Here is an 18,350-nt window from a genome sequence, read left to right as displayed (position 1 = left end):
TTTCTTTGTTGCATATTTTGATGACCTTAGGTGGATGGTTGATGCAACTTTGCCAGGGCACTGATTTTTATTTGTTCTTTTTCCTTTGACGCCAGCGTCCATATCATCCTCCTGCCCTTTATTTGTTTTGGGAATAGAGGAAACACTCTGGCATGGGTGAAATCTGTTCTGTCACAGAGAGAACAATCCATTACCCTCCTTCTATTTTCTTCTGCCCTAGTTGCCTTTCCCTGTGGGAGAACACAGGGCTCCTCCTTAAGCCTGCTATATGTAAGACCAGTTGCTGATTCAGTTCAGTCTTGTAGGCTGTTCTTCTTCTTATATGCCGATGACACCCAGGTAGGTGGTCCTGTGACTTGGGGGCATCCAGCGGTTTATTGCAGATCTTTTAAATGTATCGAATAGGTCAGCCAATGGCTGAACGCAAATAGATTAAAATTCAAAATATCAAGAAACAAAGTTCTGCAAATAAACTATCTAGTGCATTGTTTGACAATTGAGGCATTTACTTTGTTTGATCGTAGTGTGTTCTGGTGAACTACCAGTCTCATTGAACGTATTCCCATTGTTGGAAGACTAAAGCTTCACTGGATAGGCATCGAGTTATCGTGGCGGTTTTTAGTGTTGCTTTTGCTAATCTGAGTTAAGTACCACACCGCCAGAACAGGGAATTTTGATTTTGCTCAGCAAGTTTAAATGGGGCCGTTGGATGGAGCAGGTTGGGTACAGCGAGGGCTCATAGTTTATTTCATTGCAATTTCTTGATCTGCTAGTCTACTGTGAGTAAACGGGTCATTGCAGCAGGGAGTGAGACGGAGGGACAGCAAAGTGGATTTAGGATTGATGCACTCCAGGCTGGGATTAGGTTAAATGGATGGGGCTTCAATACCCTGCAAAGAGTTTTCTCTCCCAGATGGCAATTTGGCTTGCACAGGTGATTGTTCAGGAGACCCAACTTTTGAGACCACATCAGGTTGTCTTCTAGGGATTATCCCACACAGCACTTTGCGACTCCTCCCACCTTGTTGTACAGAAATGTTCCCTGTACTCCTGATGGCTGAGCTTCAAATGATGCATGTCCTGGATATAGAGTGAAATGGAATGCTGGATTCTGAATTTGTGTATTGTGACAGGGCCTACTTTCAGGCCCTGTCAAAGGTGGGAGGGCGTTTTCGGCCTGCCCCAGTACCCCAACTGGTGCACTAATACAAGCAGAACCCCCCATCCTATCCTTACCGGGTGGATGTCCGTGGTGGGGCAAGGGAGGACCCCACTGCATCAAGGACGGCAGCAGTGCTACAGCTGGAAGATACCAGAAAGCTTAGGCTGGGCCGCACACAGTAACTCATCATGAATATCCCATGGACGACGCTGGTTGCGGTGGCCGCATAACACCAGCAACCCGACAAAGAGAGGAGATGCCGCAGGTCGCAGCAGTGACGTTCACGATAAAAGGGGGAGCCGTGTCGACACCACTGGTGTGACTCTGGCAGACAGTGACTGCTGCAGCTCGCACAAATAGGGAACCACCACTGTCACATGAGAACTGCTCTAGAAATGTGAGGTCAAATACTCACGAGGGATATTATAAAATAAATGGCCTACAAGAACAGCAGTTCCCTATGTGTCCCATGTAAAAGTGCAGCTAGACTGCATGAAGAAGAGGGTGGGGTTTACTATGCTGCATCAGCATTTCCCCTGTCACACCCCCTCAAGGAAGATAAGTTATTGTTATGCTCACCTGGTCTCTGCGGAGGCATTGGGGCATGGTTGCAGCCCTCCTGAACTTGAATCACCCCCTTCAGGCCTCTCCCTCAGTAGAAACGCTATGAGCAGTGGTACGTGGTGATACTGTTCCTGCGTGGAGATAACAGAGTGTGTGTGCGCCAATCTGTGATTGATGTACCTCTCGAACCCTTCACCCCAAAGTACGGTTTTTCTGAGCATACGCCGGCCCATAAAGCTCACCTGTGAATTATGGAAGATAAGCTCTCCGTCCTGCTACTTCTGGCAGGGGCGCGTCAAATGGGATCTAGTTCCTTCACTGATCCCTGATAAGGATTAGTCCAGTCCATCTGCGACTATGCTTCTCCTTATGATTGGTAAGTCTTTCTTGAGCTCTTGTGATTCTGTTCGTTCTGTTTAATGTCTTTATATGTTGCTCCTATTTATGCCCGCAATAAAGTCTCTCTTCGGTTTTCTTCCCTTACATGGAAATGTGGCCTCAGTGCAGCTGTGAGACGCGAGATGCAGCCGGATGGAAGATGGATGCTACCACAATGTTCGACAACAGGTAAGTGATGTGATGGTTTAAGGAAAAGCGCGAAGTATGGCGAAGCGCAACCTTAAACGGACTGTTTTTTCGATGTCTAACCTTGTCTTCTGTTTTTCCTTGCAGGCGCTGCTGTCGACGGTGGAGTGTGTCGTGCTGCGGTGTCAAGATGAATATTTTGGCATTCTGGAAAGTGTAAAGATGAATGCTTGGTTCGCCGAAGAGATGTACAGGTAAGGACAGCTTCCCCCAGTTGGTAAGTAGGCTGGCAGGAAGCAGGATGTCCAGGAAGCAGGATCTTCAAAGGTAAATCTGACCTCAGGCGACCGTGAGCGTTACGCTGCTTGCAAGTGCAGAATAACCTGAAGCGTCTGTCTTGAGGATCAGGGCAGCTTATATAGCTGAAATCGTGGGCACGCCCACTAGGGACGGCTTACCAGCCACACCCTGCCACTCTTAGAGAGTGAGCACGTGCAAAAGCAATCCATTAGCAGCCACACCCAAGAATACACTTGCGGCTGCTTAATGAATGGAATGTTCAAGGTTAATGCATCTGAAGTGCTATGTACATAATAAAAGCTTTTTGGTGTTAAATGGATGTTCTTGTTTACTTTTGTTCATGAGCCTGGCGCCAAAGGTGCCAGGACAGTGGCCACCCAGGTATCCTGTGCATTCGACCCCTGCATGCCTGTGCCCCTGACTTCATGACCATGACAGTTATTGAATAAGCTAAGTGAATCCTAGGAGAGGGTGGGGTATTTAAGTAAGTGTGTAAATGGTTGAGTGTGGGTTAGTTGGGTGAGGACAGGAGGTGGTGGAGGATGTCCGAGAGACCAGAGGAGGTGAGAGGAGTGTGGAGGCTATTGGAGAGTGGGGGAGTGGTGTCTCTAAAGTGTGTGTGAGTATGAGGAGGAAGAAGAGGAGTAGTAGTAGAGATAGTAGGCAGCAGGAGTAATGAGTGAGCGGAATAGTCAGTGGAGTGGTGGTTGGTGGTGGAGGGTGATAGTCTATGCTAGTGGGTAGAAGCACCAGTAGACTACAGTAGTAGTAGTAGCAGGGAGGAAAGGGATAACCGAGAAAGAACAGTAGTAAGAAGAGCGACAGGGAGTGGGAGAAGAGGAGTAGTTGTGGTAGGAACAGAGAAGGATTATGATGGAAAAACTTGGGGGCGTGGCCAACCGCCATGTAGAGCGGACGCGACTTCGGCAAGCTCCGCACAATGAGCTACTGATCTTATCTAACATTTAAGTCGTCTTTAGTGCCTGCAAACTACCCCAAGAGCTGCTGGCAGCGGCGGGAACCTCCTGGTCTCCCCACATTCGAGATTAGATGCCCGGGAGCCGCGTTGTGGGGACCCTGCGCCTGACGGAACGGGCAGCCAAAATGGCGGCCTCCACTTGCTGAGCCCGGAGAGCCCGGCGTCTGCCTAGCTTTTTGGGAGAAGGCCGCCCCACGCCACTGGGCGGAGCTGGTGCGGGTGGTACCCCTGCTGGCCCCTCAGAAGCGACCACTACGATAAGCCTGGGTGTACTCCAGGCCCGAGGGCGAAAAGGGCGACCGAAGCAGCCGAGGGTGCCTGCCGGCCCTGCTGTGGGGATCGAAGGTAATCGAGGACCGGCCGGAGGCGAAGAGAGTACCGGAAGCGGGGCCTAGAGATCGCGCACTATATCGAGTGCGGATGCTGGCCGCCTCGCGCCGCCCCCGGTTGGCGCTACTACGGGAGCCGCGCACACCATCCGTCCGCCCGAATTACATCGCGACCCCGGCTCCCTGGCCACAACTACAGACCGGAGAACGGCCCCTGCCTGGCGGAGCGTGCGGGGGCCTAGTTGCACCGCACGATCGTGCGGCCCTGGTGGGGGACTTCCTGGAACCACCACGGGGAGCCTACCAACCTACACCCACTGGGTCGTACCTCTCTACTGTACTCTGCCTGACGAAGCAAAACGCTGACCTACTGCACCTCGTGGGGCCTGGAGAACCTGGGGGACCGGCGCCGGAGCGTTTCACACCCCGCCGGAGGGCCCAGAGCGCGGACTGGTTACCGGGAGAACCGTGAGTTGGCAATTTTCTAAAGTACCCTGGCCGGAGCACCCGATTGCAGCACTTGATACCCGCTGAGCTGAGAGGATGTCCAGCTTAGATAAGTCTACGGGAAGGGGGGCCAGGTCAAAGCAGCGGCAGACCACCCTAGATGCTTACACAGCCGCCGAGCCCCCCAGCCCTGAGTGCCCAACCATGGCAACTGCCAGTAAAGACATAAGCCCCTCGCCAGAAACGTCCGAACCCACCAACTCCCAACTTTTGGAGGCCATCACGTTAATCCAAACAACTATGGTGAATAAAATCGACGCTGTGGCCATAGATCTGGGACTCCTTCGCCAGGACGTCCGCTCCTTGGCTGGTAGAACTGAAGCCCTCGAGACCCAAGCACGCAAGAACACTGAAGCGAATACCCAGCTTCTGCATGACATTGAGGGCCTCCAGCAAACGTCAAGAACCTGGAGGACAGAGTGGAGGAGGCCGAAGGAAGGGCCCGCCGGAACAACATCCGGCTGCTCGGATTACCGGAGGGCATCGAAGGCTCGGACCCCACCAACTATGTGGAAAACCTCCTGCTGCAGGAGATCGGCGCGGAGAAACTATCGCAGGGGTTCTCCATCAAAAGGGCTCACAGGTCGCTTGCCAGGAGACCCCCGCCAGGAGGCCCGCCCAGGCCCATGATAGCAAATGTATTAAACTACAGAGACCGTGAAGTCGTCCTGGCGTACTCTCGGTCAGGGGGCCAGATACTAAGGAATTCGGCCAAGATCGCTATTTACCCCGACTACACCTTCCAAGTGCAGATGAACAGAGCTCAGTTCATTCACTCCAAAGCCAGGTTGAAGGCCGCAGGCTTGAAGTACATGCTCCTATATCCTGCAAGGCTAAAAGTAATACACAAGAACAGAGCCCATCTATTCGACACTCCGGAACAGGTCCGGGACTGGATGGATGAGCAGCAATTACCTGACATCGAAGGCAAGAGGCGCAAGCCGCGCTGACACACCTACCGGAGACTGCTGTAACGAATTTGCTTAATAACTTAACCCCAAGAGCAGCTGAAATGATCCTTTCTCGCGGAACACCGAAGCTCCAACTCCCTCGACCCCCCTGGAGCTTGTTTTTTTTTCTGTTTTACAGGGTACGTTTACCCACCCGTAGGGCACCCGAAGACCATGCCTGGTCCTAAGGAGCGGAAACGGGACAGTCACGACGAGGAGTACCTTGTCAGACCAGTTGTTTGTTGGGGAAGTTTTTTCTTAAGGAAGGGGGAGCCAGAAACCCGCTCCCTAGTTGGGAACCCTAAAGTTAAAGTACCGAGACCGCAGGACTACCCTATTACTACAGCACCTCTAACGAGACCTCGACCAGGTCCGGGGCAGGAGAGAGAACACCACCACGACTATGGCTGAGAGGATAAAAGTGATGACGTGGAACGTCAGAGGCATGAACAGCTATGTCAAACAGCGAAGGATCCAAGCATACCTGAGACGCTGCAAGGTAGGGATCGCCATGCTCCAGGAGACACACCTATCTTGGGAGAAACTGACGGCGCTAGCTAAAAGTTGGCGGGGGACCTTTGTGGGATCCTCCTACTCCTCATACGCTAGAGGGGTCCTTGTATGGATTAACCTGACAGTCCCCTTTATAGTTACGGACACCAAGACAGACAATGAGGGCAGGATGGCACTGGTGCGGGGTACTTTGGAGGGAAAAGACCTATGCCTGATTAGCACTTACGCACCTAACCATGACGCCACGACTTTCTTCCACTCCCTGTACTCTAGATTAGGCCCCTACGGAAATAGCAGCTTGATATGGGGTGGAGACCACAACTGCACCTTAGATCCTCTCAAAGATAGGTCTGACACCAAACACTCCCGCCCGTCCCCCCCAGCCAAGATATTATCCAAACTGATTTCTCAGTTGTCACTTTGTGATCTGTGGAGGGAACTAGGTCCGGAGAGACGAGAGTACTCCTTCCTCTCCCCGCCGCATGGCGTCCACAAAAGGTTAGATTACATGCTGGTAAACCAGGAGCAACAAGCCACTTTCAGCGAGGCACAGTACTTACCCAGAGTATTATCAGACCACTCGCCCTTGTTGGTCACCTGGGAGGTGTACCCGCCCAGACCCCCGGTTCCCACGTGGAGACTGCGGGCAGAGGCACTTCTGGACGTGGCCCTCAGGGACCACGTACAAGACAGCACAGATGAATACTGGCTCAATAACCTAGGCAGTGTAGAGTGCATCAGCACCGCATGGGAGGCGTATAAGGTGGTTATGAGGGGGGACATGTTGGCTGCAGTGGGAGGGGCACAAAGGGTCACTATGAATGCCTTGGCGGAAGCAGAAAGAAAGTTAGGGGTGCTAGAGAACAAGGCAGACCAGACCCCAGAGCATGTAGGGGAAATAATAACGCAGAGACAGGCCTGTCTGTCGCATTGGGAGTCCCTGGGGAAACTAAGCTACGCCAAACACACGGAAAGGACACATGCCCTGGGAGACAAGCCTGGTAAACTCTTGGCCTGGCTGTACAAGCGGGAAACCCCTAGGACCCCTATCTGCCACATTCGTAGATCGGATGGCACTACAGTGCACACCCAGGCAGAAATTAACACAACCTTCTCTGAGTACTACCAGGGCCTATACTCCAAAACCCCGCCCTCGCTGAACACCGGGATCGAGGACGCCCTAGACTGCATAGAGTTGCCCAAACTGGACCCACAGTTGGCCGTAGCCTTGGAAGACCCGATTACCCCAGACGAAGTCAAGGCAATCATTAGATCATTACCCTCTGGGAAGGCTCCAGGCATGGATGGTCTCCCTGGGGAATTCTATAAGACATATGAGGAGACCCTTGCCCCACTGCTGGCACAGGTATACAACGAGTCCTTCGAACGTGGCACACTCCCTGACTCCATGAGGGAAGCAATAATCATCCCCTTACTGAAGCCCGGCAAAGATGGGACAGATTGCGGTTCATATAGACCACTCTCCATGCTCAATGTCGACTGCAAAATACTGTCGGCACTCCTCGCCAACAGATTACGCAGAGTGATCCCCCTGGTAATCCACCATGACCAAACAGGTTATGTACCCGGGCGCTCTATCACCGAAAATTTACGCAGGTTGCACCACGTCATATACTGCACCGAGCGAGATACCCAGAAATACGCAGTGGCATCACTCGACGCCACCAAGGCTTTTGACTCGGTTAATTGGGAATGGTTATACGCCACCATGATTAGAATGGGCATTGGACCCACTTTTCTTAAATGGACCCAATTGCTTTACACCCACCCTGTAGCTAGAGTGCGCACCAATAAGACGTTCTCTGACAAATGGCCCCTCCACAGAGGCACACAACAGGGATGTCCCTTATCCCCCATGCTATACATCATTGCTGTAGAGCCAGTGGCCGCGTATATACGGCAGGAATACGGTGGGGGAGGCATCATACTAGATGGAGTGACACACCTCATCTCCATGTACGCAGATGACACTCTTCTCTACCTACATAACCCTGAGCACCTCCTGCCCTACATCTTGGAGACACTGGACTGCTTCCAAAAACATACAGGCATCCAGATAAACAAAGACAAGTCGTGTCTCTACCCCCTCGCAGCACTACATAGCAATGAGTCTGGATCCCTGCCCCCACTGGCCCTTCAGTGGCAGGTGACTTCCTTCAAATACTTGGGTATCACCATACACCGTAGCCCGGCTACTGAAAATATTCTCAACACAGTCAGAACAAAGGACGCACTCACTAACTCTATGGCTTTCTGGGGGAAACTCCCTCTCTCTGTGGCAGGAAGGGCGGGACTCCTCAAAATGGTAGCGCTCCCACGCCTACTGCACTGCTTTACCAATGTCCCCTACAACATCCCCCCAGCCTTTTTCAGAGACCTAAACAAACTCTGCAGAGGATTTCTGTGGCAGGGAGGCAGGCACAGAGTGGCGCTTGACATCCTTCAGAGGCCCTACGAGAAGGGCGGACTGAAAGTCCCCAATTTCGAACTATATTACCTGGCCAGCCAACTGAAGCACGTAACGCACTGGATGGCAGATGAAACCACCACAGACACCAGACTTCTCCAACCGGCTCTGCCGCGACTGCTACTTCGAGACTTGTTGTGGGTCAGGAATGGGGCTCCACAGGGTCACCCATACCTGGCTAAACTAGGAATTCAGCTCTGGAAGCGGGTCTGCAAAGCTGTGGGGTTGAAAGACCCATACTCCCCACAGATCCCCATCGCCGCAGTCATGGCGAAACCATCCTGGGGGAACACTGAAACACGCTCGGTGTGGGAGCCTTGCGGCGTGGCAGTACTGGGCGACCTCATGCATGAACATGAACTTTTGGCATTCCCCGACCTCTGCGAATTGACGGGCCTGCCCGCCGGGCAGTTTCTACTCCACAGGGCAGTAACATTGGCCTTAAAAAATAGGTGGCCTGATACAGACAATCGATTCACAGAGAACGAAACCATCGAAACCCTACTAGACACTGCCGAGGGAGGCCACGAAACCTCCAGAATTTACGAAGCCCTATTGCTGGCCTCGACAAAGAACGAACTAAAATGCAAAAAGAGATGGGAGTGCGAATTGGGCCTTGTATTTGAGGACAACACATGGGAGAAAATAACCCTCTACCATAAAAAGACCTCCAGGAATGCTCGCCTCCAATTAATACAGCTGTATATTACAAACAGAGCCTACCTTACGCCTGATGCCATATCAAAGTTCAAAGGGGCCTCGCCACAGACCTGTCCCAAGTGCCACGCGCCGCGGGCAGGAATGACCCATATGTTCTGGAGCTGTCCTGAGGTCCTGAGGTTTTGGGCCCGGGTGAAAGAGAGGGTGGCGTCGGCCGGGATCGAAGTGGAAACTCATACTCCTACAGCTTGCATATTGGGGACATACACGCGAAGCAGCAAGAACAAACCCCTAAATAGACTCCTAGACTTGATTTACATAACAGCTAAAAGGCGCATAGCCATGGGCTGGAAGAGCGCACGGGGTCCTAGCGAGGCCCTTTGGTGGTACGATCTAAAGAGGTGGATTGCTGCGGAAACGGCGGCTTGGGAAATGGCAATCCAAGTGCAAAAACTAGACTCCAGTGCAGATCTTCTTCGCTGGATAGAGCTGACGGAGCCACTTCTCCGTCCAGCGACACCTGACAGCACACCGAACAGTCCTGCCAGCCCCAGCCCGGCACGTGAGCCCATGGAAGACTAGGTTTTTATTGCGGTCTCGGGGGGAGGGGGGTGCGGTGGGTGGGGAGGGTATGTTAAAGTTAATGTTCTGTTATCATACATACTACAATGCTTTGCCTATGCGCTGTTTGTTACATGTTATCGAAAAACCAATAAAGATTTTCACAAAAAAAAAAATGATGGAAAAACTTCAAGAGGCAAGGATGTAGATTGGGAGGAAGGAGGAAAGGATAACAACAGAGGTAGCGATGGTAAGAAGTTGAGAAGTCAGACGAAAGAGTAAAGGTGGAAAGGTGTAGTGGGAGACCGGAGCAACAGTAGTACAGTGGGATTACAAAATCTTAAAGCCAGTGTAGTGCAGGTTCCGGTAAGACATGTGTGGAAGAGTGACACTGTGTGGATGTGAATGAAGGACCCAAACCTAACGACTCCCCTAGAATACGAAGTGGTCCAGATCAGGGAAAGACTTGAAGGCCCTTAAGGAGTCAGTCATCACTTAAGGGAAGCCATTGATGGAAGTCAGCTAGAATATCAGACAGTTAGAGGTCACCGTTGACGAGAATACGAAAATCCCCATTAGGGACACCTGGGTTAGGCAGCAGGGAAAATGATGTGATTGCATCGTTATTAAAGTGCCAAGACACTGTTGCTTTCTGCTTTTAAACACAATTTCTGTCATGCCCTCTTCAATAGTAATGTCTGTTTTATATTTGTGTGACACAGCATCTATATATGTATCCAAGGTAATCAATGATGGAACTCCGCTGGTCGGAATATGTTTATCAATTGGAGACAAACCTCTGACATTGTAATAAGCATATGGACTTAACATTCATGAATTGAAATGTGGAGCTTTCATGTGCTAGTGGATGCCTTGCAGACTAATAGAATGATGGTAAACACAAATGCACAGTCCTGATAGTAACCACTTGAAATGCTTTGTCTTCCAGCATCTTTTTGACATTAATATTTCTTACTCTGTAGCACAATCCTTGATACTAAATGTAATTTATTTCTATAAATAAACCACAATATTCCGGATTCTTGTCACATCTGTTCTGTCACTGTTGCATTATTTGTTTAATCATTGGAGCAGTTTTTCTCTGCCACCCATTCAGATACTTATCCCTATGAGATGGGACTTACTGAGAATCAGTCTGCCTGTTAAGTGTTATGCCAGTGACATTGAACATGCATTAATTTGTGAATCTCCTTTTAATTGCACAGGTGATTGATGGCCAGAAAGATGCGACAGCGATTCTATGAATTTCTGATGGACTGATACAGTGCAAAGCTTGATTGATCCGTGCATCTTGGAAGGATATAAATCTAGGCACTAGGTTCCTTTCTATCTAACGAGGAACTGGGATTAAAGAAGCCTACTGAATAACTGAGGTCTTTAGCCAAAATGATAAATTGATCATAAGAACGGTGTGTCTTTCTGCAAGGAATTACTTTTGTGTACTCTGTTATTGATGGAACATATAGCATTTTTTATATAGTTGAACATCAAGGGAGTTTATTGAAAACATATTTTTTTATCATCTGTGAATACAAATTAGCAAGTCGTGCCTGTGCACTGAATGCACTAAATCTCCTGTCGGAACAGGTCTCGTTTGTTACAAGAAACTTCATTTGTGTCATGAATGCAGAAAGAGGTGCAGTATGAAGCCAGTTTTTATTCACCACCAGAGAACAGGTGCAGGAAAAAAACCTCACAAATGCACAGAATGTGGGAAAAGCTTCAGTGCAAAGGGATTTCTTATTGCTCACCGGAGAGCACATACTAGTGAGAAACCTTATTTCACTGAATGTAGGAAAAGGTTATTTGGGAAGGCCAAGCTGGTTTGCCACCAGAGAACACATACAGGTGTGAAACAGTATCCCTGCACTGAATGTGAGAAAAGCTTGAGTGCAAAGGGATCTCTTATTGCTCACCAGAGAACACATTCAGGTGAGAAACCTTTTCCGTGCACAGAATGTGGGGAAAAGTTCTGTCAGAAGGGATCTCTTATTGACCACCAGAGAACGCATACAGGTGAGAAACCTTTTATGTGCACAGAATGTGGGACAAAGTTCAGTCGAAAGGGATCTCTTATTCGTCACCTGAGAACACATACAGGTGAGAAACCTTACCAGTGCACAGAATGTGTGACAGCGTTCAGTGAGAAGTGTTCTCTTATTTCCCACCTGAGAACCCATACAGGTGAGAAACCATTTCCGTGCACAGAATGTGATACAAAGTTCAGTGAGAAGGGATCTCTTATTTCCCACCTGAGAACACATACAGGTGAGAAACCTTACCAGTGCACAGAATGTGGGAAAAACTTCAGGGAGAAGAGATCTCTTATTGACCACTATAGGACACATACAGGAGAGAAACCTTACCAGTGTACAAAATGTGGGAAATACCTCAGTGAGAAGCGATCTCTTATTGACCACCAGAGAACCCATACAGGTGAGAAACCTTTTCTGTGCACAGAATGTGGGAAAAAGTTCAGTTGGAAGGGATCGCTTATGTCCCACCTGAGAACACATACAGGTGAGAAACCTTTTCCGTGCACAGAATGTGAAACAACGTTTAGTGAAAAGGGATCTCTTATTTCCCACCTGAGAATACATACAGGTGTGAAACCTTACCAGTGCACAAAATGTGGGAAGAACTTCAGCGAGAAGCGATATCTTGTTGACCACCAGAGAACACATACAGGTGGGAAACCCTACCAGTGCACAAAATGTGGGAAAAACTTCAGTGATAAGCAATATCTTATTGACCACCAGAGAACACATACAGGTGAGAAACCTTTTCTGTGCCCAGAATGTGGGGGAAAGTTCCGTTGGAAGGGATCTCTTATTTCCCACCTCAGAACACATACAGGTGAGAAACCTTACCAGTGCACAGAATGTGGGAAAAACTTCAGTGAGAAGCGATCTCTTATTGACCACCAGAGAACACATACAGGTGAGAAACCTTTTCTGTGCACAGAATGTGGTAAAAGGTTTAGTTGGAAGGGATCTCTTATTTCCCACCTGAGAACACATACAGGTGAGTTTATCAGTGCACAGAATGTGGGAAAAGCTACATTAGTAAGGGAGAGCAAACACACTGCCACAAGTACACATGCAGGTGAGACATGTTAAATCATTGCAAAGAATGTTGGAAAAGGATCTTTCAGACGGACCATCTGGTTCACCACCAAAGAATACATGCAGGTGAGAAACAGCATCCATGCACTGAATGCTTGAAAAGGTTTATCAAGAAGACTTCTGTTATCCAGCACCAGAGAACACACACAGGTGAATAGCATAATCTGCACTCTGCATTTTTAAAAAGGTCAGGGAAGAAGGTATTTTTTATTAAATAAATGAGACCGAGATTCATGGCTATTTATTGACTAAAATCATGATGTGCTAGTTAAGATTGCTGGAATTCCTCCTGGGATAGTCGCATTACAATGCGAGAGTGCAGAGTGGCCTGTTGCCGCGTGGATGTCCTGTGTGGTCAAGTGAGCGCTTGCTGGGAGAGGGATTCCAGAAGGCAGTGCGATGGTTGGAGAATGATAGAGAGGGGGGACGAGGAAGGTGGTTGGGCTCTGCATCGTTACAGCTTATGAATAAACCATTGTTACTTACATACCATTGTCTCTGGGTGTGTGTATGTGCATGCATGCATGAACACTGCAATTTGGCGTCAAAGGTTTTCTGAAACCCAAGAGCTCTTCAGCTGCAGTGACGCTGGTGTATCTGCAGTAGGCGGCGGATGATCTGTGACATCTTGCAACTACTTTGTGGTGAGCCAGCCTTCCCGATCCATACCTCTGCTGCTAATCAAACTACAGTGTTCGTCATTCAACTACGCTTGCACGTTGCAACGGGACAGTATACCGTAGTACTAATAAAAGAAGCGCATACTGCCACGTATTGCTGCCATGATGTATGCATTATCCAAACACCAATAATATAAGCGCACACCATATCGCTGCTACTATGTCTGCAACATGCACATCTCATTTAACAGGACTTTATAGCAATTCAGGAACCATGGGATAATTCTGGGGCATAGTATTTGCGCAACTCACTGCCTCCAACCCCACACCTACTGCTGACCTACATCTAGACTGCCAAGTGAGAACCTATGGAGAAATACATTTTTATCTCCCCATATCAAGATATATAGAGTCTCCCAAGGTGTTTGTATCATGGAACAATCTGCATCCCTGTGCACAGCCAAACCCACATTGACAGCTGAAACAAGTTATTGTTTACTTTGAGCACCATTTCTCAATACATCACAGCAGTCTCATACCTTCACCATGGCCTTTAAAAGTATTCCCCCACCAGAGTTTTTTTTTTTGCCGGAAATACAAGAGCCTGCAGTACCGTGGAAAAGGTGGATAAAGTCATTTCAACACTATGCTAACGTTGTATGTGGGGTCAATTATAGTGTGCAAAGAAAAATAATCCCTTTAACTGCACTCTCTAGGTTCAGAGAGTAAAGATAATTTTGAAGCTCTTCCTGATCTCCCAGGGAATGACTTGAAGGAATACGAGAAGACAGAGAAGAAGAAGATGACTAAGCATTTTGAGAAGAAGTTGAGTACAATATTGGAACAATATACATTTGGGAAAAGGGTACAGGAGGAAGGCGAAAGTGTAGAACAATATATCGCAGCTGTGAGAAAATTAGCTTGAACATGCAATTTTAACAATCAACTGGATGAGCACCTCAGGGATCAATGGATGCTAGAATGCAACTGTGGGAAGGTTCGAGAGAAATTGTAGTCGAATGAGGACCCCGGTTGAATACAGTTCTGAGAGTTGCCAAAGAAATAGAGCATACAGAAAGATGGGTCAAGGTCCTGGAGGATGGAATAATAGATACAAATGTAAAAGGGGAGGTTGCGCCACAAACAGTGGCAATTCCCAAAATATCTGATGCATTATCCAGTGATAATACACCCTTAAAGAAGAAGCTTGGTGATAAGAGATAGAGAGGTGGATGGAAAGATGACAGAAGAGGTAGGACAGCTTTCCGTGCGAGGAGGAGAAGCAGCCCAAGGCGGAGTAGCCCTAGAAGATGTTTTAGGTGCAACAACACGACGCACTGGGCAGATAACCTGGAGTGTCCAGCCTTGAGGATCATCTGTCGGATTTATAGAGGGAAAGGTCACCTCGCAAGATGTTGCAGGAAATCTGCCACCAACTGGATTTGTAGTGATCATACCAAGGAGGAGGGCGAGGAATGCATATCACTCGTAGTAGATGAAGAGGAACTAGACAGTCCCAAAGCACCAGTAACTATTGACAGTTTTGAAATATCCATGATATTTGACTCTGGTGACAAATTCAGGGAAAAAACAACCCTCACCCATTACCTAAAGGAAAACAAAATCCCCCATGGCCTTCGAATACTACTCTTGCCTGATTTTGAAGACCCTGCTGACAATGATCTAGCCACAGACTGGGAAGCCAACTTATCGGCTAGTTCAAATAACGTGCTCAAACTGCTTGTTGAGCATGCAATTAGAGAGCATAATCGTACTGTCACACAAATTGATGCACTCAAAGAAGAAATTGGTCTCAGATGCACCTAGTGCCACCATCGATAAGAACTATAAAACCCTTTATACCCGTCTTCGCAGACATCAGGATGAGGTCAAACTTCATAAATCATGAACATTTTCACGAGACGATAAAGACTATTGTGACAATAGTCTCTGGCAGTCTGCTCCGTGCTATTTTGCTGTACTTTTGGATTGCTTAAAGCTGCTGGACAAGACTGTGTTCCCCTTACAACGTGAAGGACCTTACTGTGTGAAACATTGTGCGGAGGTCTGCAGCATCAGAAATACCATTACTGCTGCTTTAAGAAAACTGGCGTGGAAGCGGGCGCTCCGCCTCTCTTGAAACCTCTACTGCTTTTAAGCCTTCTTCCTTCGCGAAGCGACGCGAAGTGTGGCGAAGTGCAGTCTCTGGCAGTCTGCGGCAGGAAGGCACGAATGCAGCAAGGTAATTTTGAGACCCTTTTTTTTGAAAGACTTGCATATCAACCTGGTACCTCTGAAATTCCAGTAAATCTGGCCAGGTTTTATTGACTAACTGCTTAAAATGGTCGACTCCCCAGTTACAAAGCCTTCGCCACACAGGACAGGGGCGGGTTGCTACCCCGAGGTAGCCATTACATGCAGTACTTCTTCGTATGAAAATATTTTACAAATAAATGCGGAAACGGCTGAGGAGGTGGTGAAAGGAACTAGTTCAGGAGACGGGGAAGGCTCCCATACACAGCTTCACTCACAGCCGCAACAGCCTTTACAGATCCCGGAAATATCAGAGCCACCCAAAGAAACTGGAATTTGTGGACTTTCAAATAGTATGGTGGCCATTGAAGACATGGGTCAGAGCATGGAACCACAAATGGGACTGTCCCCTAAGGATACAGTGCGGGGGGTTTCCCCTAATTTGACTCCCTTAAATTCTACTCCCTCCTCTCCAAAGGACTCGGGTGAAACTTATCATGATGAGACGGGCTCCCCAAGGCCAACCCCCTCTTCAGATGTGAACCCCTTTGTATTTGGTTCTTTAAATGGGACCAAAAGAGATCAGCCCCCTGCAAAATAAACGGATAACAGCTGGAAACCCTTCGGGATTTCCTTGCTGAACACCAATTCCCACACAAACTACTCAAGTGTGAACCAGCAAAACAGGGTGACCACTCGTGAATGTCTTCCGGATCCCTTTACGTCATGGCCCAGACCCCAACAAATGAACATTTCAGGGTCTTATTGTCAGGCTCTGAAGTAACTCCCTTCCCCTCCTCCTCACCTGAAAGATCCGTGGAACCGTCTTGGTACCCTGTCTTCTTCTTCAGTCTCTCTTGCCTCTCTGTGTTTATCTTCTTCCTGGTCTTTTTATCGTGCAAAAAGGGACGAGCTCCCTGGGATGCCACGCTGTCGTATATGAGATAACCGGACAGGGGGGACTCCCGGGAGCCGGTTCCGGAGCAGGGAAAAAGCCAAACGGCAGAAAAAACCCTACTAGTTGGTTCCACTGTGTGCAGGCAGGTTGGAGACGTGTGTAGTTGAGTAGAGTCCGGATGAAAAGAAACTTGGCGTGAAGGAGATACTGGAGCTGATAATGGAGCAGATCCAAGGGAGATTCCAACAAGAGGATTGCGAGGTAAGTATGCCCAGAGAGGAGGGAACCCAGACCGGGAAGCAAAGAAGAGAATGTAAAGCAGCAGGGATACACAGGAGGGGAAATCAAGAAATTCGGAACGGATAACAGGTCTGAATGGCAGGGACGCGAACAGCGTCGGGAGCAAGAGAAAGAGAGACTCGAGGGAGAAAAATAGCATTAGGGAAGCGAAAACGAAGAACGAACACACACGGGTAGCGTTAACTTCGCGGAGCGTAGAATGTGCAACGCGAGGAGGAAAGGACCGGACCGGCATTACTAGATGCGGCGGCCATCTTGGGGAACAACTAGACCGTTGAATCCGAACGGCCGCCGACGTAACGGAACCGCTAATGGCGCTTCCAGATGTCCCACAAACGCCGCCATGCGGAATGCATGACACTTATACATTCATCCCTGAGCGTAAGGGGTCATCATCAAATAAATGGGGGGGGCCTCTTGCCTTAGTTAATAAAACTCTACCTCAGGGACCCTCACAAAGATTCCACAAAGGAGTATTCCCCCAGCAAGTGCCGTTTCCAAGTAAACGGCAAAGAAGACAACCCTCTCCTACAGACGAGGATCTCTTGTCCGTCTTGGAATCTACCCAAGGAGATGCCCCTTCTAAAAAGGATCCTCAAATCGATCCTGGAATGATTACAGCATTTGCTCTCATAATGGCCCCCTTTATGAAACTTATAGAGTCGCAAAATGATCAGCTTCGGGACCATACGACAACAATTGCAATGCTATTTTCTAAAATGATCTTTATAGAAGGCTTCGTCTCTGCAATTCAGTCGAAACTCGAAAAAAATGATGAACATACGACTGAAATTTTGATAAGTATCATCGAGCCGATTATAAAAGAAAAAGAAATAAGGAGATTGGAAAGGTCAAGTCTTCTGTTAGGGAGTGCAGGTGGCCCAGAGAGTGGTCTGTCAACTCTGGAGCTGTCTCAAAACCCGCAGGTGGTTTTGCCTACAAAGAGTACTCTTGAGGAAATTTCCACTACTAAATACATGGACCCTTCTACCAACACGGACCCTTCTGTGTGGGCAACTAGCCCAGCAATGAAGGAGGGTAGGCGAGCACCGAAAGAAGGATGTTCAGTGACTTCCATTGCAACAAATACTTTGCCCCAGGTTACACTGGATCAGCTCGAGGCTCCAGTGGCAACTAACAACATCAAATTGTTTGATTTATTTAGGAAACCAAAATCAGGTCTATCCCCTTTGCAGGAAGGTTTACTCAAAGTAAACAAGAAAGGGGACAAAAACTATGGGAAAATGGTTATATTAACGGAAAAACCTATAGGACAGAGGCCTTTGCCTATTAGGAAACCCACAATGAGATCCAAAATTGCCACTGGTCTACCCCTTCCAAGGAACTTGGCATTTCCCTGCAAACCGCCGATTCATGTGAGACCATTAAAAAAATCAGAAAATGCTTCCGCCACCCGCCCAAAAGTGAGTCCTGACGAGTCCCCTCGCCCTCTGGACATCAAGACGGCAAATGAAAATATGGATATTTCTCTTATGGACCTATCTGTTTATTCGGACATAAACACCTCATGGGAGGGGAAGTCGAGATCTAACACTTCTGAAACAGAAAGTGGTACCGAGGACGAAGACCCAGAA

The 18,350-nt window shown here is 48.6% G+C and overlaps 1 protein-coding gene across 4 annotated transcripts in view; it reads left to right on the top strand.

Moving 5' to 3' along the window:
- The window catches only part of LOC138468398 (zinc finger protein 84-like), a 296,278-nt gene extending 283,107 nt beyond the window's left edge, over window positions 1–13,171 (top strand). For all 4 annotated transcript variants that reach the window (XM_069608948.1, XM_069608945.1, XM_069608946.1 and 1 more), the window contains one exon: window positions 10,765–13,171. In XM_069608948.1, the coding sequence (XP_069465049.1) occupies window positions 11,203–12,678 (1,476 nt within the window). In that variant the 5' untranslated portion in view covers window positions 10,765–11,202 and the 3' untranslated portion in view covers window positions 12,679–13,171. The remainder of the gene's footprint in view (window positions 1–10,764) is intronic.
- The last annotated feature ends 5,179 nt before the right edge of the window (window positions 13,172–18,350 follow it).

Source organism: Ambystoma mexicanum, chromosome 4q (genome assembly GCF_040938575.1).
Source record: "Ambystoma mexicanum isolate Mex_15411 chromosome 4q, UKY_AmexF1_1, whole genome shotgun sequence".
Lineage (NCBI taxonomy): Eukaryota > Metazoa > Chordata > Amphibia > Caudata > Ambystomatidae > Ambystoma > Ambystoma mexicanum.
Note: the sequence above shows the minus strand (reverse complement) of the source record. Positions and strands in the feature narration are given on the sequence as shown.